The following is a 23,786-nucleotide window of genomic DNA, read 5'->3' on the forward strand; positions in this document are numbered from 1 at the left end:
CTAGCTGTGAGGCGTCTATAAGGTGGAATTAAGTGGTACAAGTCCTGAGAAAGCGAAGTGCTTCAAGAGTGAACATAGCAGCTAAGCAGGCCTCTTCCAGGGAGCTCTGGAGAAAAGCATTTGGGCTTTGTCTCCAGTGACTAGAGTTTAAAATTGTGTTACCTCCTTTGGGGCACAGAGAGCTGTAACGCTGCCAAGACTTTCCAAAGTGGAGTTTCACTGTGAGAGTAATAACCCTCTTAAAAGCAGTCTAGACGAGTAAAAGGATTCCATTTCCATGGGAGCCTGAGACTTCAGTGACCCCAAATGTTGATGAGCCCCCTTCAAGAGTTAATTCAAAATTTAGAGTTAGATACATATGTGAACAGAACACACATCCATTCAGTGGAATATTTTTTAAACTGCTCTTTAGATCTATTCCTCAGTGAACAAGACATATATCCAAAAACTAGTTCAAAAACATGAGAAATCAAATATCACTTTGGACCAATAAATACCATATACCTTGTTAACAGAATGACCTACACCAAAGAGCTCAAATAAGACCTTCTAAGTTCTACAGTGTTTGAAAACAATAATTTCCTTTTAAATTTCTTCTATTCAAAAATCCTAGATCATATATCTTAATTTTTTCAAAAGTAGTAAAATTCCTATTTTCTACTACAGTTTTCTATAACCTGAATATATGTGCCTCCCTCCCTCACCAATTTCCCTTGGGAAGCCTATTCCCTGGTGTTACTGCATTTGGACATGGGGACATTAAGAGTTGATCTAGTCATAAGGGTAGAGCCCACATGATGAGATTCATCACCTTATTTAAAAAAAAAGCATTGGGCCTCCCCAGTGGCCCAGCAGTTTAGCGCTGGGCTGAGAAGCTGCCCACAGCCTCTGCAGCACCGGTTCGATCCCCGGCCTCTGGCAAGGGTCCCACATAGTGCGCAGACTTCTCCTGCCACGCACGCTGCTCTCCTCAGCAGTGTATTTTGTCAGTCTACCTGTTCTGTTCCACGCTCTGGCTCTGGTGAATTCTCTCACCCTCCCACGCTTCTGACTGTACCCAGTGCTTGTATAAATAAATAAATAAATCTTTAAAAATATAAAAAAGTATCTAGTGAGGTCCCTTATCCCTTCCACTAAGTATGTACCCTGAAAGCGTGCATCAATTAACAAGAAGCAGGAAGGACCTCATTTAACTAGTCAGTCTTTTTGTTGTTGTTTTTAATTTTTATTTATTTTTAAAACCAGTCAGTTGATTTGGACTTCTCAGCCTCCGAAACAATGAGAAGTAAATTTCAGTTGTTTATAAGCCACAATCTCTATGAAACTCTTTTATAGCAACCTGAATTAAGACAGAACTAAAGAAAAAAAATTCAGATAGTGAAATTTCTATTTAAAAGAAAAACACTCTGAATGACTTTCTGCACCTCTACTTCCTAAGAAAAGAGGCCACAGGAATAGAGATGATCAGAGCAAGGAAGGTCCCTTTGCAAGCACATCATAGGCTTTTAATGACAACAACTTACTTCACATCTAGACAAGTTACATGAACACTCCGATAGAATCTTCACATATCACATCAATCACTGCCATGGTGATTTTCAGTTAAGATCTGCCCTAGAAAGATCCCTTAATTTTTCTTCCTGTTCTTGCTATCTTACATAAGATACTCTTGAAAGAAAACCAAAATATTTTGGAAGAAGTTTAGGGAAAAAAATGGTCCAAGGGGTAAGGGGAAGAATTAAGAATAAGGGAGGGAAGAAAATGTTCCTCAAGCAGTTTTTTGTCTGTGTGTCCTGAAACAGCGTGACCTACAACTTAGTTACAATTTCCTTTTACCTAAATACTTTCTACCAATTCACAAGATAGCACCCCATTTCTATCTTCCTATATTACCACTTCATGTTTCTTTTAATTTCTCTACTATTCCCTGCAAGAGATGAGACACTCTATGACCTCATGTTCAACTTCTCAGTAAATCTCCCCACTTCTATTCAGTCTCATTCAGTCTATCAGCTGGATTTGGCAGGCAGAGCATCTTTAGGGGTACTGGATAGGTAAATACACAGTTCCCATTTCATAGAGCTGACCATCTCAGATCCACAGCAGAAAAGCAAGACCCATGATCCATCAAAGCAACACTTTCCTGTCTCTAACTTCATACACTTCCTCTTTCTGGTGATAACCAAATAAACCAGTTTCTCATTTCCCTGAAGTTATGAAGCCTGTGTTCCTATCCTCACTGAGACTTTCAGCAAAAACCACTGTCAGCTAAGATACAACTCACTGCACATAACAGAAAACTCATCTTGTGCTGCCTTACACCACTGACAGGGGGCTTATCAGCTAAAATTCCTAGCAGCTCAGGGAAGGAAAGGCTCTAGATTGTATTAATTCAGCTGCTCAGTAATTACATCCCAGACCAAGCTTTTTTTCTTCCCTCCGCTCTACCTGGCAGTGGACAAGAACTTACAAGGACTCTTGATATTACTTGTTTCCTTGTCCCCATCCAGGAACAGAGAACCAGAAGGAAAAGGGGGCAGAGAGGAGGGGTCGGGGGAGTTTCAGGGCAAAAGACCTAGATAGACAGAGTCAGAGGGAGCAATAATTTCCTAAACTTGACCTCACCGGTCCAAACGTTTCACTGTGATGAGAGAACAGGTCTATGATGTCTCTTCCTTTGGGGTAGATCAACCTCCCCAAGTCCTGAACTTCAGGGGCAGCTAGGAGTAGATAACAAACTGTAATGACATCAGAGGAAACCACCACAATGTCCACTACACATTTTTTTCACATACATTATTCACCTACTCTTTACAACCTTTCAAGTCGGCTTCATCCATACTGTCTTCTCTAGAATCCATCATCACCTTTCCACCTCTACATGACAACCACCTCATCAGGAAACTCAATGTCTCAATCTGGTACTCAAGGATCTTCAAGATATAGTACCATCATGCTACATTTTGTTTCTTAAGATTTATTGATTTATTTATTTATACAAGCCCTGGGTACAGTCAGAAGCGCGGGAGGGTGAGAGAATTCACCAGAGCCAGAGCGGGGAGCAGAGCAGGCAGAAGGACCGAAGTACACTGCTGAGGGGAGCAGCGGGCGGCAGGAGAGGTCTGTGCGCCATGTGGGACCCTCCTCCGGTGGCCAGGGAGCAGCCAGGGATCGAACCGGGGCCGCAGAGGCCGCGGGCAGATTCGCAACCCAGCGCTCAACCGCTGTGCCACTGGGGAGGCCCCAAGCTACGTTTTGGGGGCATATCCTCCAATAAAAATTTTCTTCCTATGTCAATCTGATCACCCTGTCTCTCTGTCTCTCTCTCTCCCCATCTTCCCCTTTTTCCCTCTGTCCCTCTCTCCCTCTCTCCCTGCCCCCCCTTTCTCTCTCCTTACCTAGCTCTCCTCCTTATTTATCCAAACTGCCAATCTCCAAAGTGTAGCTCGACTGTTCTCTCCAATATGTCCTCACTTCTAGGACCTGATCCCTGACTTACATGGACTTTCAGGCACACTCTATGCAGAAGGCAGGAACAGCAAGGAGTACAGAACAGTTGAGACCTACAGACGTGGGTTTGACTCCAAGTGTTACTACTTGCTAATGGTATGCCTTGGGCAAATCACTTTAAAACTGTTTACATCTGAATTTCCTTACTTAAAACACAGGATTGCCACTGGCAGGGCCATTTTAAAGACTAAAGACAATGTCTATTAAGGACCTGGCACATAGTCACTTGTTAAATAAAATACCTATTTTCATTACAGAACCATAAAATCTCATTTGCATGAAGTCCTCTGGTGCTCTCTGGTGCCTTCATATGCTAGATCTAATTTTTTTAACAAATATTTTAGGACAAACAAGAGGATTCATCCATCTGTGCCAAATTAACTCTGGGCCACTGCATATCAGCAAAACAGAGATACTGTTTATGAAGACTATGTTTATCTTCTATTGTCATCCACAGAAATGAATTTCTAAATCTTCAGTAAAAAACATTCATGGCTTAAAGGATGCATGGATTTTAAATTCCAGCCCAGTAAGAATGGGCATGTGGGGCATGAGAAATTGGAAGGCCCACAGAATGTTTCTTCAGAAGTAGGTTTTATGAGATTCACTGTCCCTTCAGCAAGAGGGAGGAGACTCCATGCAATGGACAGAAATCAGAAAACAATATCCAGACCATGTTCAGCCACTTATTAATGTTAGGACTCTAGGAGTGAATCACTTCACCTCTGTGAACTCAGTTTCACTCTGTGAAAATAGAAACTCCTCCTAGTGTCCTATTTCACTCATATTTTGACGCAGCTGAAATAAAATTTATGAAATAGCTCAAGAAGTATAAAATGCTATGCAAATGTAATACATTTATAAATAACCTCTCTAAATGTCCTAGGGAAGGCGAATTTCAGAGTAATATTGCTAAAGTGCTCATGTTGTGGCCACTAGATATCATGTATCAATAATCAGCAAAATAAAGGATATATCTGTTCTTAATTGCCTAGTTTATTTGATTGCCTAGAAAATAATAAATTATAATTATTATTTGAGATGAGTTAAGCAATTAGGACATTTAAATACAAAACTACTAAACCTCCAAGAATGTGGTGCTAATACTGTTGAGAATTCATGCTATCTACTAATTTGCTAATCATTAGTGAAGTGACAATACCATACTGGGCCTTTATCAGTTTGAGTAGTTAGTGTGAGATTATCCCATAAGGGACCATTTTCCTACAATATAAATGCAACAAGAAGCTTTAATAAATGTCTTCTGCATTGACAGAATAGATGACAAGTCAACAAAAGATGCCATAGCAGATCTAAGTGACTGAACTGAAGAAATAATTACATATATGCATAATGTGAATTTCTCTAGCATTTAATTTTACAAAGAAATTAGGAGAACAAATATTCAACTCTGTTGAGATTTTTCCCTGATTAGTTCATTAAGGTGGCCCATTATTTTTGGCTTTTAAAACCATACAGAAATTCTACAAAGAAACATCTATAATTTAAATGATTGCCACAAATTATAACTATTTTCCCTGCTACCACAACTAGTAAGTGTTAGCTCAGCCCTGGCATTTTTCAAGGCTATTCATAATGACATCCTTACACTCCATTGTTTGAAAAAAAAAGTGAATAAATACACAGAACACAGTACTTCCCAGGTTATGAGAAATTCCATAGCCATACTTTCTGAAATTCATTTATACTTGCTGGTTGGAGAATATTAAAGGGAATTTCTGAAATGAAAGACAAACAAAACGGTCCTTATTCGAAGGGTTTGAAAATGTAATTTAACAAACAACACCAAAGTCAAGTGTCAACATGAAAGGGGAACATCAGGAAGGCCAGCTGATGTCACAGGAAAATCCAATGCAACATATCCAGTGCTTTCCCACTGACAGGTATAAACAGATTATGTCCTTGTCAATCATTAACATAGTATCATCAATATTTGTTCGAGATGCTCGGCATATCTGTCCAAACAAAGACAGAAAAGAGTCTCCCTCAGAAAAATGCAAGAAAGAGGACAAAGTATACAACCTCCAAGCATGACACCTCTGAGACTCCATCTGGATACTAGGGTTTGGGTCCACACAGAGGAAACATTACTAAACATGACTTGTGTTTCTACAGTGGAAAGACACACTTAGACAAAAATCTAAGTTTGGCTGAAGAACCCTCTGGAATTCACTTATGAAAATGCATATTCTTAGGACCCAGATCTGAAAATCCAAGTGGGCCCCTCCCGGAAATCTTCATTTTAATAAGCTCCCCAGGGTTAGCTCTCAAGCATCCTTTAATCTGAGAACCAATGGTACTTGTTTTTTAAAAAGGAAGTTAAAAACAAGAGAACTTTGGAAGAGTTATTTTCTGAACTTTTTCATATAGATACTAGGAACAAAAGTTAAAATGGAAAGAATAAAAGCATATAAATAGTGCAGAGCTGTGTAGCAGTCAATTTAAAAGGCAGTGCAATTAAAATCTGATGAATTCATATGCTAAAGGGATACTTCCTCATATTATTGACAATCTACACAGAGAGGAGATGTCACATCACAAAGAATGGCTGCTCTCAGATGGGGCCGCAGAGGAGGCAAAGGGGCTGGCCTTCCAGTGTCACTCTTGATGAAATCAGAGCATGAATATTAAGCATGCAAGATCACTCCATTTAGGAAAAAATCCTACAAGACTTTTCCCCCTGAAATAAGAGGAGTTCAGGCATCCACAAAAGGCGCCTAATCTACACTGAAGAAGGGAAAAAATAGATCTAGGTATCAGTGACTTTCCCCTTACAAGTGAGCAAAACCCAACCAGAGAGAAAGATTCAACAAAGAACAATTAAAGGTACAAACTTTGGAATCCTGCAGAGACAGCTCAACATTCAAAGTTACTCGAGACAAAAAAACAAAAGAAGAAGGAAGGAAAAAATGAGGGAGGGGGAAGGGAAAAAGAGAGAAGGGAGGTGGGCCACCTCGGTGGCGCAGTGGTTAAGCGCTGGGCTGCTAAGCCTCTGCAGTGCCGGTTTAATCCCCAGCAAGTGGTGAGGGTCCCACATGCCGCGCAGACCTCTCCTGCCGCCCGCTGCTCCCCTCAGCAGTGTACTTCATCGTTCTGCCTGTTCTGCTTCCCGCTCTGGCTCTGGTGAATTCTCTCACCCTCCTGCCCTTCTGACAGTACCCAGTGCTTGTATAAATAAATAAATAAAATCTTTTTTAAAAAAGGAGAAGGGAGGGAGAATAGAAAGGAGGGATGGAAGGAAAGGAAAATGAGGCTAATTCTCCAAACACTATAAAAGGAATCCTCTTTATTCTATGTTGTCAGTTTAGGGACAAGCATCTACTGACATAAAAGTCCTGAAGATGAAATGGAGACTGAGACTTTGTAAAATCTATAGATGTGCTTTGATAAGATGTGCATTCTTGAAAATAGTTTTTATTTTTTCTTAAAATACATAAAATTTGTTTTTCCACAGGATTCTGAAATAGAAGTAACTCGGGTGATATATATCCACTGATAACTGTTACCTCTACCCATTTCATGTATCTTCAACAGGCCTTTTTTCACTGCCTGCCATTAAGAAATTACTGGTTTAAGAGAATCACAGGCCATGAGCTGAAATGCAGTGTTAACATGAATCCTGGGGTGCTTTTTGGTCATTTAATGATTGAGAGAGAGAGAGAACGGTTTACTTGAGTTCAGCAGCTTATGTCATCTAAAACGTATAGATGTTATCATGTACCTCTTTGTTCAGTGCAGATTTAAAATAAGTACTGGCATTGATTCCTGGGGCCATTATGTGTTCAGGTGGTCAGTGGGTTCTTCATATGGTACTGAAGCGAGAGACTTATGAAAACAATCAACTTACAGGTATAACATTTGAGCTCAAAAATCAATTTTATAAGTGCAAGATGGTAAGCAGTTCATCTGAAAAACACCCAGGAGTTTTCATTAACCACAATCTTAACAGAAGCCAACAGAATGATGCAGCATAAACAATGCCAGTTCCACCATGGGCAGCGCTAGGAGAAGGACCGCATCCACATCAAGGCAAAAAGGCATTGCAGTGTGTGCAGGATACAGAGAGGCTGAGCTCAGCCGTGGAGGACACCTCAGTTTGCTCTGTGTGAAAGGAGAGAAAATCTCAATCCCAATGAAAGCATTGTTGGATGAGGCCTCCCTGGTGACGCAGGGGTTAAAGACACAACACCTTGTACCAAGCAATCACCAGCCACTGCAGCACTAGTTCAACCCCAGCCGACTAGGGACCTACCCTATGGCACAGCAAACCTTGCCTGTTTTGCCTGCTGCTCCCCTCAGCAGTGTATTTCAGTCGATCCACCTATTCTGCTCCCCAATCTGTCTCTGGTGAATCCTCTCACCACCCGCACCTCTCTAGTCTACACCCCAGGTCTTATATACATAAAGTAAATAAATCTTTAAAAAAAATTGTTGGATGTTTAGCCGCTGGCAGAGAAGAGTTAAGGAGCCAAGGGGATATGTTCAGGTGAGGGGGGACCTCTAAATGTACTGTAAGTTGCACTGCAGGGATTGCGCCTGCTTACTCAGACCATCATTGCTCTGACCCTTGAGGAAGGTTCATACAACGAATGCTCAAAAATATTTGTTGAATGAAAAATGATAAACTGAATGACTTCAGAGCATAAGAGAATGCACTTGTCTGTGTGGTGCCAAAAGATGAAACAGGCATCGGTGGGTAAAAATTTTAGGAACATATGCTTCAGTTAAACTTTTAAAGAAATCACTTTTTAACAGTTCCAGCTCTCCAAAGATGGAGCAGACTTTGTAAGGGAGTGATTCCTCCTCGTCTGGGGGGGAGGGTGTGGCAGTGGTGTTCTTGCAGAAACTGGATAACCATCTGTCAAGGATGCTACAGCAATGAAAACACTGTTTACATCATCGAACACCACAAGCATTTCATTTTTATCCTATCTGCCATTTCTATAGAGAAAACCTTCTGCTGACATAAAATCATCAAGCTAAAATGAAGGATTTTAAACATTTTAGGAATGACTCAACAAAATGTCTTAGAGTACCTCCCAAATCCAGCTACATAAAAACATCTGAGGAGCTTTACCTAAATGCAGATTTCTAAATTGCACTTGATTTCATTTCTCTTGTCTACTCCATGATATTGTCCTAGTAAGTATTGCCTCACTTTACCATCCCTGTCCCCCTCCCTGCTCATAGCTTTGACATCACCATGCAAACATATTATGCCCATCTTGAAAAAATTCCCATGTATTTGACCTCTCCAACTACCACCCAATTTCTCTTCCTCTTAAAGGAAAACTCCCTGTGTATCTACCTTCTCCTCCACCTGACTGCTGAATACAACCAGGTAAAGACGCCTTTACTTGTTGCGCGGTCAGTGGTGTGTTCTTAGGCCTCAGTGAGTTGACCTTCAGCTGCAGTTGTGTGGGTGATTACTGCCTCCATTGAAACACCCCCTAACTTGCCTTGAAGAGACCATACCCTACTAATTTTTGCCTAACTCTCTTGTCTCACTCTCTAGTCTGTTTCTCAGTTTCTAGTCTGTTAATCCTCACTTCTACCAATGGAGTTCTCCTTGGGTTTGATACGAAAGCATTTCTTAACTTTCTTTGCTTTTCTCCTCTTCACACCCAGATCCTTGATGATTTCACTCTGGGTGACAATTTTACTTACTGTTTATACACTTAGTACCCCACGCTCTGCAGCCTGACCTATTCCACTGAACCCCAACTCCACATTCAAAGTCTCCTTGTCATTCAAAGTCTCTGATATTCATTTTCACAAATATAAATCACACTCCAATCTTCCCCAGTGCAGTGACTGACATCCTTCCCAGTATTCAGATAAAACACAAGAAGTCATGTTTGAGTCCTCCTTTACCCTGTCATTTATTAAACCCACCAAACCCTATCAGTTTTTATCATCAAAATAGATTCAGACAACAGACTATGACAATATGTTTTCACACCATATAAAAATTAATTAAAACAAGTCAGTAACTTAAATATAAGAGCTAAAAGCATAAAACTCTTAGAAGAATGCACAGGGGTAAATCACTGCCAGGTATATATATGCACCCCCAAAATTGAAAGCAGATACTAAAATAAGCACATGCAGATGCATGTTCATAGCATTACTATTCACAATAATGAAAATGTGAAAACATCGCAAATGTCCATTAACTGATGAAAGGCAAAAAATTATAATCATTTACAAGTATATATATGATGGAATATGATACATGCTACCACATGGGTGAATCTCTAAAACATGCTAAGAGAAGGAAATTAAATGTCAAAGGTTTGTGGGGTTGGGGCAGGGAGGATTTGGGAGTATGGGTTAAGGGTTTTACTCTGAAGTGATAGAAATGATCTGGGAATTAGAAAGAGGCAGTGATCTGGGCCTCCCCGGGGCGCAGCGGTTGAGCACTGGGTTGCGAAGCTGCCCGCAGCCTTTGCAGCGCCGGTTCGATCCCCGGCTGCTCCCCGGCCACCAGAGGAGGGTCCCACATGGCGCGCAGACCTCTCCTGCCACCCGCTGCTCCCCTCAGCAGTGTACTTCGTCAGTCTGCCTGCTCTACTCTCCGCTCTGACTCTGGTGAATTCTCTCAACCTTTCGTGCTTCTGACTATACCCAATGCTTGTATAAAATAAATAATAAATCTTAAAAAAAAAAGAAAGAAAGAGGCAGTGATCACATAGCATAACATTATAAATATACTAAATGGCACTGAACAATACCCTTTTAAATGGTTAATTTCATGCTATATGAATTTCACTTCAACATGTTATTTTTTAAAATATTCAGGATCCAAACTCTTCTCCTACCATCACTGCTATCACTCCAATCCAAGCCACCATCTTCTTTCACTTACATAATCACTAGCCTCCTAACTGGTCCCCTTTTCCTCATCCCTTTGGTATTTTCCTCACCACAACTTCCAGAATGATCTTATTTTGTCAGTGAAATAACGCTGAAAGTCCAAGAATTATTCACCTCCTCATAGTGAAAGTCAAAGTTCTTACAGAGTCTTCTACAAGGCCCCACAACAAGTGGTCCCTTGCTGACCTCATCTGACCTCACCCCCCACTACTCTGCCCTGCCTCTCTTTACTACAGTTACATGAGGCTCCTTGCTGCTCCTCTTAACAATCTAGCACACTCCTGCCTCAGGACCCTTGTACCAGCTGTATGTTCTGTTTTGAATGATCCTCCCCTAAATACCCAGAACTCTTGAGGCATCTTCCAAATCACTTCTTAATCAAATGTCTCCATCACAATGAAACCTTCCCTGACCATTCTATGTAAACTGCAGAACCACACATTTGCCCTATTTCCTTTCTCTGCTTTATTTTTTTTAATAGAACCTATTACTATCTTACCTGTAGAATATTTTACTTATTTATTGAGTGTATTATCTACTATCCACTGGAGGTTACTAGAGGTCCTAAAAGGAGAGAAGAGGGATCTCTGATCTCAAAAAGACAGATTTAAAATCACACCTATTGGCATATGTAGCAAATATAGAACTGTGACTTTCTTTAACACAGATCTGGTTATGAATTTGGGAGGAAACAGACCTCAGCTCCAAATTACAGAGACTATTAATAACTGCAAAAGGACAAAAAAGAAAAAAAGGTGGCCATCCAAATTAGCTTATCTCAGCTTGCTGCATTGCATTAAGAAAGCCAAACCTGAAATACCTGAAAATGGATATTTTAAAATGCCAAGAATTAAAAGTCTAAATTTTATGATGAAATAAGAATGAATGTTCTTGGCTCTTATGTTGATTTTATTACATACTTACTTGCTCTTGAAAACAAAATATTGCTACAAGTTTTTTTTTTTTAAAGTTCTCTATCCTTGAGACTCTACAAGGCTGCATTTCATTTGTCCCTGCTTAGAAAGCTTATCCTCAATATCCAAGCGAAAAATCAGGTTACTTGGTACCATTTTCCACAATCAATTGGAAATCAGTACAGTGCTGTGGGCTGCCGACTTTATAAACAAGGTATTTATAAACCTACATTTCAAATACTTTAAAACATTTACACAGATTCAATAGAAAAAAAGATTTATCGAGATAAAAATGTTCATTAAAGCAAAAGCCAAGGTTTCGCAAGAAATTAATATAAGCCTCTAACACAGAATTGCCTGAAATTCACAAATACATATCATACAAAAGTATTCATATCATTTTTTAAAAATTAGTGCAATTGCACATTCCTACTAAACTAATAAGGAAAAAATACTTCAGTATTGTCATCTAAAGAAACCACAGTGAGCCTTTCCACAAGCATGTTAATGTCCACAAGCCTCAATCAGCAAGTAAACTAACCTAAATCAAATCCCATCTAGTTGAAAATAGTCATCATGCAGTGCCCAGAGTTGGTTGAGTATGAATGGATTACTGAAAATATTCATGGTAATTGCAGGTTACTATTTATGTTGACCAGAGTTGGAGAAATGAGTTTACTCAGTGAAATGTCTAAGCCTGCAGCCCACCAATGCAAAACACCCAGGAAAATGACTCCTGACATCCACACTGAAAACAGCCCATATCCTCTCTGCAATGTCACAGTGTGGTTGTTATTTCATAGCGTCAGATACACTGTTGGTGACAAAATGAAAATTTATGACTGCAGTTATTTTATTTTCAAGTAATGTGCTACCACAAGAGATTTTTCTAGTTCAGTGGAGTGTAAGTTAAATATTTTAAGGACCAAATATTATTTTCCAAAGTCCTAAATGTTTCTGCTTGTAAATAGGGTATGCACGAAATACTAATGATGACAAAAAGTGAGAGTTTTTTTTTTTTTTTTAATTTATGGGGGGGGGGCGGCGCTTGTTGGCCAATAGTTACTACCGAGCCTCCCTGGTGGCGCAGCGGTTGAGTTCTGGGTTGCTAAGCTGCCCGCAGCCTCTGCAGCACTGGTTCGATCCCTGGCTGCTCCCGGCCACCGGAGGAGGGTCCCACATGGCGCGCAGACCTCTCCTGCTGCCTGCTGCTCCCCTCAGCAGTGTACTTAGGGCCTTCTGCCTGCTCTGCTCCCCGCTCTGGCTCTGGTGAATTCTCTCACCCTCCCGTGCTTCTGACTGTACCCAGTGCTTGTATAAATAAATAAATAAATAAATCTTTAAAAAAAAATAGTTACTACCAATTCTTTAATTTTTTCAGTATCACACAAGTCATGGTGTTCAGTGGGGACTAAAGAAAACCAGTTATGGCAAACATACCACAAGACATATGGACAGTTAGGCTCGCTTGCTTCAGCCTGCACTCTGTTCCAGTTTATGCCACAGTTCCATCATCAGAACCAAATTAGGAATCAGGAAACCTGGGTTCTGATTCCCAATCTGCAGCTGACAATCTAAAGAGCTGTATAATCATGGGAAAAGCCTAAAAATCTCTGTGAGCTCCAATTATCTGTAAAATGAGGGGGTTGGCAATAAATGCTTTTAAAACAGAATAGAAAAGGGGAAGTGAAAGTGACGATCATACTTATTAAAATGGATTCTAACTTATAAAGAAAAGCAGAGAATGCACAGGATAAAAAGGAGTATTTTTTTAGCTGAGGGGAAATAACAATAAGTAAAACATTATAAAGTGAAATGATAATGAGAATGTAGAAAAGAACTAACATACTTTTAGGCCTAGAAGTCTCACAAAAATGACCAAAAAACTCCTATCATACACCACATTCCTGTTGGCCTAGTAATTATACTTTTGAACACAAACCCTTGTAGAAAATAACCCTAAAGAAAAATCAAAGGGTTCTCTAAAAATGAATCTCCATAGCAGCATTCTAAGTAAGAGAGAAAAAATGGAAACAACCTGAAGGGAAAAAATAGACACCCTGTTAAGCAAAATCTGGCTTTGTACAAAATGGAACAAAGGCCTGTGTAGCCATTTGTTAAATATTCAACTATTTTCCAAGAATGAAAATATTCAACATGATATAACATGAAATGTAAAAATTCACTATAAGATATACTCATCCTCTTCACAATGTCAAAAAAAACATACTGAGGAAAAAACAAAGAGGGATTGGTAGGGAATAATTAGTTCATCAAGTCCATTCTTTCCAAAATCCATTGCAACAGCAAAAAGCAAAATGGGGTCTTTTGGGGGGAAGGAGAAGGAAAGGTCTCTAAACTACAGTTCGGTTTTTACATCCCATGCTTCCACACAGTTTTTCAGATATGACTAATGCCACTTTATATCACCATCAAAAGCTTAATACTTTTCAAGCACCTTCAGAAAAGACGTTACTTAGCTGTTTGAAAAACAGCCAGCATGAACGGTACCCACACAGCAAAATGATAAGATTTTGTACAAGGTCTACTGTGCCAGGAATGTATCCTAAGTAACGATACTAGGCAGACCATCAGACTACTGTCCTCCACCCCCAAAAGTCATCAATGGAAAATTAATGGAAGCAATAAGAGGTAGGAGTTATAATTTCAAGGGGTTCTTAGACTCTAAGTCAACCTTAATATGGTATAACTTGCCATGAGGCAATTGCCTTGGGAAACTGTTACATATATATACTGTATGCACAATTACTTCTTTCCTTAAACACATAAGTCAGAAAACCATGGCAAAAGTGATCACTCTGGCTGACCTTTCATCTGTAGTATATGTAAGATGAAAGGACATATTATAGTATGCAGAATTCATTAATATAATTAATACATGGTGATACAATTTTGGACTGTTGTCCTACTAAAAACTGCACGAAAATATCAAAAATACAGAATTCTTCTAAATAGTCTCCAAAAGTAATAAAACTGGTGACAGCACTCTTATAAAAAGAAATATTGATGTTTCATAATATCCCGTTGTCTTTCTCACTCCCCCCCGCCCCAGGAAAAAAAAAAAAAACAGGTTTCCTACTAATCCATACTTCAAAATTTATGTTTAAATGTTAAGATATTCTATGGAACGCTTAACATATTCTTGGACATAGATCTTTTAACAAGGTCTATGAATAATAAAGAAAATGTAGAAAAGTGTGTCATCAGAAAAGATTTTTTTTTTTTTTAAATAAAAAGTAGTAACAACTGGGCATACCAAAACTGTAGAAATCCTACCAGAGACTATCTTACACTTCTTTCAGTGATGGCTATAGCTCAAAGTCAAAGTATTTTCAATCTGACATTTACAACTCTAGCAAAATCCCAAGTTTCCAGGTTACACTAAAAAGATATTGGCAAGCAGTTCTGCCCAATTTCAACTGTCACCAGCATTATCCAATAATTAGAAAACAGACTTTCATTTTCAAAACTATGCAACATGCCAACGTATTTCATCTTAAATCAATGGTTTCTAGTGACAGACCATGTGTTTATTTGTAACCAACAAATTACAACAAATCTTCAGGAAAAGAGATTAGGAAAAGGAACTAGCCATTTAAATATTAATCTCAAAACTAAACTGCAAAAATGCAACAAATTTCACTGACCTTTTTTTATTTGCACAGGATTGTATCAATATATTTTTTCACTATTCAAATAATATTTATAGGTCCAACATTCTCTAGGCTGCCATATACCAATTTATATAGATTTAAAGAGAAACATGCAAAAGAACTCCAATACTCATATTATGTAAAACAAAATCTACACATTTTAACTTGAACTGAACCTTAATGGTGTCAATCATTACCCAAGCCCTTCAGTGTTGAGATAAACCGATTTAAATGTTCACTCATTAAAAAATACCACCTAAAGTTATTAGGTAGGGACAGGAAAAGGACTGCTATAAAAATCAACTGCTGAAAGAGCACACAGGTAGAAACAAATCACAATTACAATAGAAATGAAAATAAAATGATAATCTGCACCACTAACAAACCTCAGTAGTTAAGAGGCCATTTACATTTCAAAGTCTCTGTCTAAGGTAGTCTTAAATATTGTACCACTAGGATTCTGTCAGTGTGCTGAGACACTCAATTAAGGCCACATGGTACAGCCCTGTGTAAATTAATTAGTTGTGGTGGCACAAATTTTCTAAAAGCAGCTCTCTAAAATAGTCTCAGAGATATGCACCATTTGTGGGGAGTTAGAATCTAAATACAACTTTACTAATCAATTTTTCCTGCTTTCACATTTCAGTGATATTTTGGGTAATGATAAACAAGTCCATGAAAAAAACTACTAACCAATATTTAATTTGCTTTCAATTAGAGGTAGAGGAAGGGACTTTCAACTTTACATTTGATACTCATTTTATTTCAGATAATTTCTAGCATAACTGCATGAGTTTTCACATGCTATTATAATGAACTTAATCCATTAATAGGAGATGGGTCTATATTTGAAACTCACATGCTACAACTACATTAGCTCTCTATAATGTCTATAAATAAAAATACAGTTTTCATTCTCCTGCCTTGAGACTTCACCTGCTAAATCTGTTCATTATAATTTAACTAAAAATTAAAGTCTGACATGCTTTATCAAAGATATTATAGTAACTTCCTCTCTTTAATTCAAATTATTAAATGGATTTTTGCTGTAATTTTTAGAACCATTAGAATCAGATGCTTAGTAAATATTTTTTCTCAAAAATGAGTTAAATGAACACAGAAAAATTGCAAAGATTATTTGTGTTTTGGTTTCTACTGTAAATTAAAAAAGGAAGAAATCTGAAATTTTCTAGAGATCAGGAGCCTTCCAATTATGTACATAAGAGATTCATGAGCTCTTCTGTAATCCGAAAATAAAGTCCCTACAGTCTCATTATAGTGATTGTGAAAAATTCATACTTGTTATACAGTAGAGATGATTTAGAGACTTTTTAATGGCTAATTTGTTTCAAGAGCATAGACACTCTATGTACAAATATCTTTTGAGATAGTACCATTGAGAAGAGGTTGTCCTTCATGCACATTCTGCGATAAGACTGCACTGTAAACATCTTCAGGAAATCCAGTCTTGCATAATGCGATTTCACCAGAAGCCTCTACAGACGCCTGCAACACAAGAAGAAGAAAAAAATTGTGTGCAATGATTTCTACCTCCTTCAACTGAGAAACATTCCACTTGGCATAAAGCCTCACTTTTTCAACTATCTTGTACAAAAAAACCCTTTGTTTTTGAATAGTTACAATTAGAACACAGAGGCCAAAGGGTTAATCTTTTTTGATAACTGAAGTAGAAGAAATAAATCCCACTTGTCTCCTCCAGTAAAATCTAAATAATACACATTCCAGATTCTTCTAAATACTTCACATTTCCATTAAAATAGTCATTGTGACTGAAGAACCATCAAGTGGATGGAACTACGGGTGGTGACAGTCAAATAGTTTTCAGGTGCCACAAGTCACAAGTCATCACCAACTCAACTTTGCAAGAAAAACCTACATTCAAATATATATATATATATTTATAGCTTAGCTGATTATGAAGTTTGCTTCAATATGCCTTGTTCATTAAAAGATATGACACCAACATACTTACTGCAAAACACAGACTAATTTATACCAAATAAAACCAATCAATGATAAATATTTCTCAAATTTGGCAGGCAGCAATCTATTAAAAATATAAAAATACAAATTTTTGTTTCTTAGAAATTGGACTGTAAAGCCTCTGCCATCTATGTTGCTATCAAGCTTATCAAAATATATATATGAACTTTGTTCAATATTACATAGTATTTAATCTCAAAAAAAGTATTTGGGGCAACAATGAGAGGTTCAGACCTGTCAAGACAGCAAACAGTTTTAAATATGTTAATGTGCAAGAAAAGAGTACATCAAGTCAAGGATTCAGAGCAACCAACTCCCTTACCCAGGTGTCAGCTGATACATTCACACAGAGATTCAAGCTAGAAAATTCTAGTAAAGATGAATGTGGAAATAATCTACACAGTAGGTATATTCCCAGGCAACCTCTCTCCTGGGGAATCTAGTCTACATGCTCAGGGTGTTCACTGAGGCACTACTGTAATTGCAGGACCTAAATGCCCATCAATAAGAGAATGGACTAATTTTCATTTTGCCAAATAAAGGAATACTTAACAAGAAGAACTGAATTCACATTTATCCATATATATCTCAAAACAAACAGTTTCATTAAGTTTCATGTCAGACTGAAAGAAAAATTTAATTATAAATCAACTTATGGATGACTATTATTTGCATTAAGTTCAGAAATCTAATTATGCAACATTCCAAGTTCAAATCGGAGACAAAGCATACTGGAGTATGAATCTTGTGCAAATAAACAAATAAATGAATAAATAAACACACAAAATGATGTTTCCATTACATGTAGCTGAAATATAAACGATAATATAATGTTACGGACCCATACATACACAACAAGTATATAAAACGGTACAAATTAGTAATAAACAACAAATATAAGATAGTGGCTATTCTATGGGATAGTGAGATTGGAAAGGATTTTACAGACTTTGATTTTATTTGTAACAATTCATTTTTTTTTTAATTTATTTATTTATTTATATAAGCACTGGGTACAGTCAGAAGCGCGGGAGGGTGAGAGAATTCACCAGAGCCAGAGCAGGGAGCAGAGCAGGCAGAAGGACTGAAGTACACTGCTGAGGGGAGCAGCGGGCGGCAGGAGAGGTCTGCGCGCCATGTGGGACCCTCCTCTGGTGGCCGGGGAGCAGCTGGGGATCGAACCGGCACCGCAGAGACTGCAGGCAGCTTTGCAACCCAGCACTCAACCGCTGCGCCACCAGGGAGACCCAACAATTCATTTCTTTCAAGAGAATCTAAAGCAAAGAGTGTTATATTATCATTTCCTATATATTGTATATGTTCTACATAATTCATTTTTAAAAAGTGAAATATTCAGACCTAAATGAGAAGTTGAGCTTCCAACACCCAAGTTTGGGACAGTGGGCAATACTTTGATACTTGGTAACTGTAAATATCCAGGCACTTATCTGGTGGTCTAGCACAGAGAAAGCACTTAGTAAAGGAACAATTTTGATTTTAATTAAGCAAAACAAAGAAGGGACTTGCCCAGTTCACCATATAAAATGGACCAGGTGTTATAAATCTGTATCTACGACAGGTCAGGGATATGCCTCTTCAGAGGGAGTCAGAGGTGGGGTTCTTACCCAGGAGGTAGATCGGTAAGAGCTGGCAGAGGTAGTAGGCCAGAGGCAAACAGGAGTTACTGTCTAGTCTGGACACTGGGCTAGGGTAGGACAGTTTTATGGGTACACACACAGAGCTCAATGAAGTAGAAAGATTAGGGGAAAACTTTAATCTTTAATTCTGCTATTAGTGTCTCCTTGACTTGCTCTAAGGTGGGAAAATAAGCAGCAACATACTCCTCCTCCAAAACCAGTTTTCAGGTCGCACTGAGTCTGTATGAATGTCCGCTTCTCAATTTCTATCTCCAATGGTTTCAGAAAAGGGAACTTCTGCCCTCATCATACTGCTACTTGCATATCTTCTCTTTAAATTTTCCTGATCTAAGAAAGGGCACCTACCTGCACTACCTAGGGTGGCTGTGATAATTACTGAGCAATGTTTATAATGCACATCTTTAACTAATACTGGCAAGTAATATTTAAAAAAAAAATACAGAAGACATGTATCCTCTTGTGAGATTTTCATATTCACTGCAAACAGTAGAACCTCTTTTAAATTCTTCCCCCAAGACAAAATGGATCTGTAGAAAGGTATCCTGTTATTAATCTACAGTGTTTCTTTAAAATGGGATGTAAAAACTATTAAAAAAATATATCCACCAATTAATTTATTATGACTTTCCCCTCTTAATATTCACCATGAAAAGAACAAAATTAACATGCTCAAAAAAAAAAAAAAAAAAAACAGAACAGGAAACACTTGAAACAAATATGCCCTCCAAACTGGAACTGTTATATGCTGACTTGTGCCAAGCACTGTGCTAGTGCATCAAACAAATACCTTATTAATTCCTATAGCTACAAGGCTGGGCTTGTACCAGACCTGAGACTGTGGGAAAGACAAGGCTGATGATGTGAAAAGTAAGCAAATGCCACTCTTGAAGCCTCCAGTAGCAATATAGATGCTTGGACACTGAAGGTTCTATAGTCTTTGTTATCCAACAGTGGTTCTCAACCTGTAGTAGTTTTGTCCTCTGGAGACATCTGGAAATATCTGGATACATACTTGGTTGTGACAATGAGAGGGGAGTGTTACAGGCTCCTTCCTAGCAGCTAGAAGCCAGAAATGCTGCCACCCTTCACACAATGCACAGGACAGCCCCCACCACAGAGAATTATCCAGCCCAAGATGTCAATAAAGCTAAGCGCAAGACACCTGTACAACAACCCATGAAAAGGGGTGTTCACCTACCCTTTAACATCCCTAGCAGTGGGACGTTCATTAGCTCTTCAAAAAGCTCATCCAACACTTATTGGAAGGCCTTGCTTTTCAGAAAGCCAAAACTCAGTCCTCCTGCCTCCCCCAACACTAACTGATCACTCTGCCAGACTCAGGATGAGGCTCTGGAAAAGTTCCCTGTGGTGCAAGGAAGAGGGTGTGAATCACATGCTTTTTCTTAACATTTGAAAGGTGCAGGGGTCAGCAAATATTTTTCTTAAAGGGCCAGAGAGTAAATATTTGAGGCTTCACAGGCCATAGGATCCCTGTTAAAACTACTCAAGTCTGATGTGGTGTTTTCACTGGAAATAATGATCATGGCCTAGCTCATTCAAATGAAACTTAGTGAGCACCAAAATCTGCATTTCATTTAATTTTCAAGTGTCAAAAAATAATAATACATGGGCCTCCCCTTGTGGCGCAGCAGTTGAGCGCTGGGCTGCGAAGCTGCCCGCAGCCTTTGCAGCGCCAGTTTGATCCCCGGCCACCGGCGAGGGTCCCACATGGCGCACAGACCTCTCCTGCTGCGCCCGCTGCTCCCCTCTGCAATGTGTTTCATCGGTCTGCCTGTTCTGCTCCCCGCTCTGACTCTGGTGAATTCTCTTACCCTCCCGCGCTCTGACTGTACCCAGTATAAATAAATAAATTGTATAAATAAATAAATCTTTAAAAATAATAATACACTTTTGTCTTTTTTTAAAGCACTGAAGAATTTTAAAATGTGAGAAATATTCTTGGCCATATAAAAAAATGGCATCAGGACTAAAGTTTGAAGATCCCGGGAATAGTGAATAAAGTTTTAAAGAATGCTGCTATCTCACATAATTCCCATAATATCCCCCAGGGTGGGGAGGGAAGTTGAGGGGATGAAATTACCCACATTTTATAAATGAGCAAAAAAGTTCTCAATCAGAGGTTAAATAGCCAAGATCTCACATCTAGGAAGGGGAAGAGGCACGATTCCAACCTTACAGTTTTTCCAATTACAATAAATAATTAACGATTATTTCAAGAAACATGTTCTGAGAGTCATTTGCAACCAAGCAACAGAGCAGGAAACAGCTCTGCCCTTAAGAAGTTCAAGACTTAATGTAGGAGCAAAATAAAGAGGTGACTGCAATATAAAGTGAACACTGGGAGAAGTGGAGACATGCAGAAGGCATGGGGAGAACTCAGGGCAGGGATCTGGGCCTCCCAGGCAGAGCCCAGGGGTAGCCAGGCTGTGGGGGGTAGCAGGGAAGCCTTCCCAGGCGGTCACTGCCGGAGCTAGAACAAGGCAGCAAGAAGCAGCAGACTGCCTCGGGAATTACAATGAGTTCAGTGTCATTAGAATCCAAAAAGCAACGCAGAAAGTCAAAAGTTGAGGCTGGAGAGTTAGACGACATTAGATCATAGATGGTCAGAAGTTCGGGGTTATCACCTTGGGTGTGGGGTGCAAGGCATAGATTTCAAGGGGACAGATTGTGCTCGACAGATAATTCTGAAGCTTCATGGGAAACGTGAAGAGGCGGGAGACAAATGACAGCTGGATGACAAGTTAGGACACAGACTTGAATAGGCAGGGGCTGCGGGAATGAAGAAGGGGCAGATTGCATCGATACACACACAGTTAAAATTGACAGGGCTTAGGGAGGCCAGGGGCTCCCGGAGGGAGAGATGACGCCCTCACTGGTGTTCCCAGCTGAGTGACTGCGAACATGGGTGGCACAAACTAAGTAAGATAATTTCAGAATTATAAAAAAGTAGTAAAGGAGGAGAAAGTATGGGATGACAGATAAATCTGCCTGTAGAAATCAAAGAAAACTCTATAGCTAAAGTGACATTTAGGCTCTGTCTTCAGAGATGATTAAAAATTTGCCAGGAGAGAGGAGGAAGTGCAAAAGGGCACTCCAGGCGAAAGGTGCAGCATGGACAAAGGGCCTGTTGATTTACAATAAGCTTGCAGTCAAGCCAAGCAACCCTGATCTTTTTTACCAGACAACTGTTAAATCATGACTTCTAATATCTTTGCTTCGATTTAGGGCCCTGAGGAGCAGCAACTTATATTTAACCCTCCAAGAGTTGATCTTTATAAAGTAATAATTCCGCCTAGACTTTGGGTTTCCTCTCAGTTTTTTGGATCAAAAAATTCTAACATGAGCCTCCCTGGAGTTAAGTCTCAGTGCTATCACTGGGATGGCCTAGGTTCGATCACGGGCCAGGGAGCTAATCCACATATGGCGCAGCAGACCTCTCCTGTCTCACCCGCTACTCCCCTCAGCAGCATATTTCAGTAAATCCAACTTCTCTGCTCCCCACTCTGTCTCTGATGAATCCTCTCGCCCCTTCCCTGTTCACTGCACCCCAACTCTTCAACACAAAAATAAATCAAATCCTTGGGAAAAAATAAGAATTTATTTTTATTTTTTTTAAGATTTATCTATTTATGCATACAAGAACTGGGGTACAGGCCAGAGGTATGGGGGGAGGATTCACCACAGATCCCAGATTTGCAACTCGCCAGACTGTCTGAGTTTGAATCTGCCCAGAGAAATCACAGTTTCCACATCTGTGCAATAAAGATAGCACCCACTCAGAGAGCAGATGTCAGGCTCAAATGAGAGCCTATCAGTTAAGACAATGTATGGCACAAAGTTATCTAATGTACTAGCTATTAGTAGGATTAGTAGTAGTAACAGGATATTACTATTACAACATCAACGCATGGTGTCTCTTACAACTCCTTAATTCTCAAACTTGCTCAGCATAGCAATATGTCTAAAACACATACAAATACTGATTACTGGGTCTCAAACAAAACTCCCTAACACAGAATCTCAAAGCATGTGCTTTATAAGCTAGTGCCTGTGACAAATGTCTGGGCAGCACCTGGAGGTCAAAATCACCCCATCTCGGGCCTCCCCGGTGGCGCAACGGTTGAGCGCTGGGTTGCGAAGCTGCCCGCGGCCTCTGCGACGCCGGTTCGATCCCCTGCTGCTCCCCGGCCACCGGAGGAGGGTCCCACATGGCGCGCAGACCTCTCCTGCCACCCGCTGCTTCCCTCAGCAGTGTACTTTGGTCCTTCTGCCTGCTCTGCTCCCCGCTCTGGCTCTGGTGAATTCTCTCACCTTCCAGTGCTTCTGACTGTACCCAGTGCATGTATAAACAAAACAAACAAACAAATAAATAAATAAATAAAACATGTCTCTATTTAAAAAAAAAAAAATCACCCCATCTCTCTATCTCCTGAAGCATGTCTGAACTCCATAAACAGCAAAGGTATTAGTCTTCAAGTCTAATAACTGAGCATTAACCAAAAAAATAAACAATTTGTTTTTCCATTCTTAACAATTTTATGCTGTCATATACCTGCATATACCAGAAATTTGGAACTTCAAGCCATCTTTGGTAATTACTAGCCTGTGCTCAGGGTCAGCACAACGCTCTCCAAGCTCTTGTTTGAAAACCGCACCTTGAATTTGTTTTTTGTTTGCTTTTAACTGGAACATTATCTTATCCTTCCTTGTTTAGTAATTCTCTTCTCTACAATTCCTCAAAGATTACAAGCAATCAGCAGGTTCTCCCAAGTCCACCACGACAAAATGCACGCTGGCCAGAGGATCTGAACTCATTTAGTGTCGCTCTGTGCTCTCACACAATCAGCTCACCTATCTTGAGTTTCAATTTCCTCTTACAAGTATTTGCTCTACTCTTCCCAGGTTGAAGATCGACCTCCTCGTCTAAAAAGCACAGAAGTGTAATAGGAGTTGAGGAATTCTGCTTGCCTGTTAGTATTGGTCTGTCTGTTCCGGTTCTGAACTCACTGAGACACTGTTTTTTTGTTACTTTCAATTTTTTTTCATAGTCTGAATACTGTGAGTCTCCACTACTCCTTTTAGATTCCTGTTATTTCTATTTTTTTTAT

At 39.4% G+C, this 23,786-nt stretch overlaps 1 protein-coding gene across 1 annotated transcript in view; it reads right to left on the minus strand.

Annotated features, from left to right (window-relative positions):
* Positions 1-23,786, minus strand: part of CDH2 (cadherin 2) — a gene marked incomplete at both ends in the record, with an annotated part of 210,041 nt that overhangs the window by 164,362 nt on the left and 21,893 nt on the right. The window contains one exon of the mRNA XM_084252257.1: positions 16,390-16,501. Coding sequence (XP_084108383.1) covers positions 16,390-16,501 — 112 coding nt within the window. The remainder of the gene's footprint in view (positions 1-16,389; positions 16,502-23,786) is intronic.

Source organism: Talpa europaea (assembly GCF_964194135.1).
Source record: "Talpa europaea genome assembly, chromosome: 13".
NCBI classification, from domain to species: domain Eukaryota; kingdom Metazoa; phylum Chordata; class Mammalia; order Eulipotyphla; family Talpidae; genus Talpa; species Talpa europaea.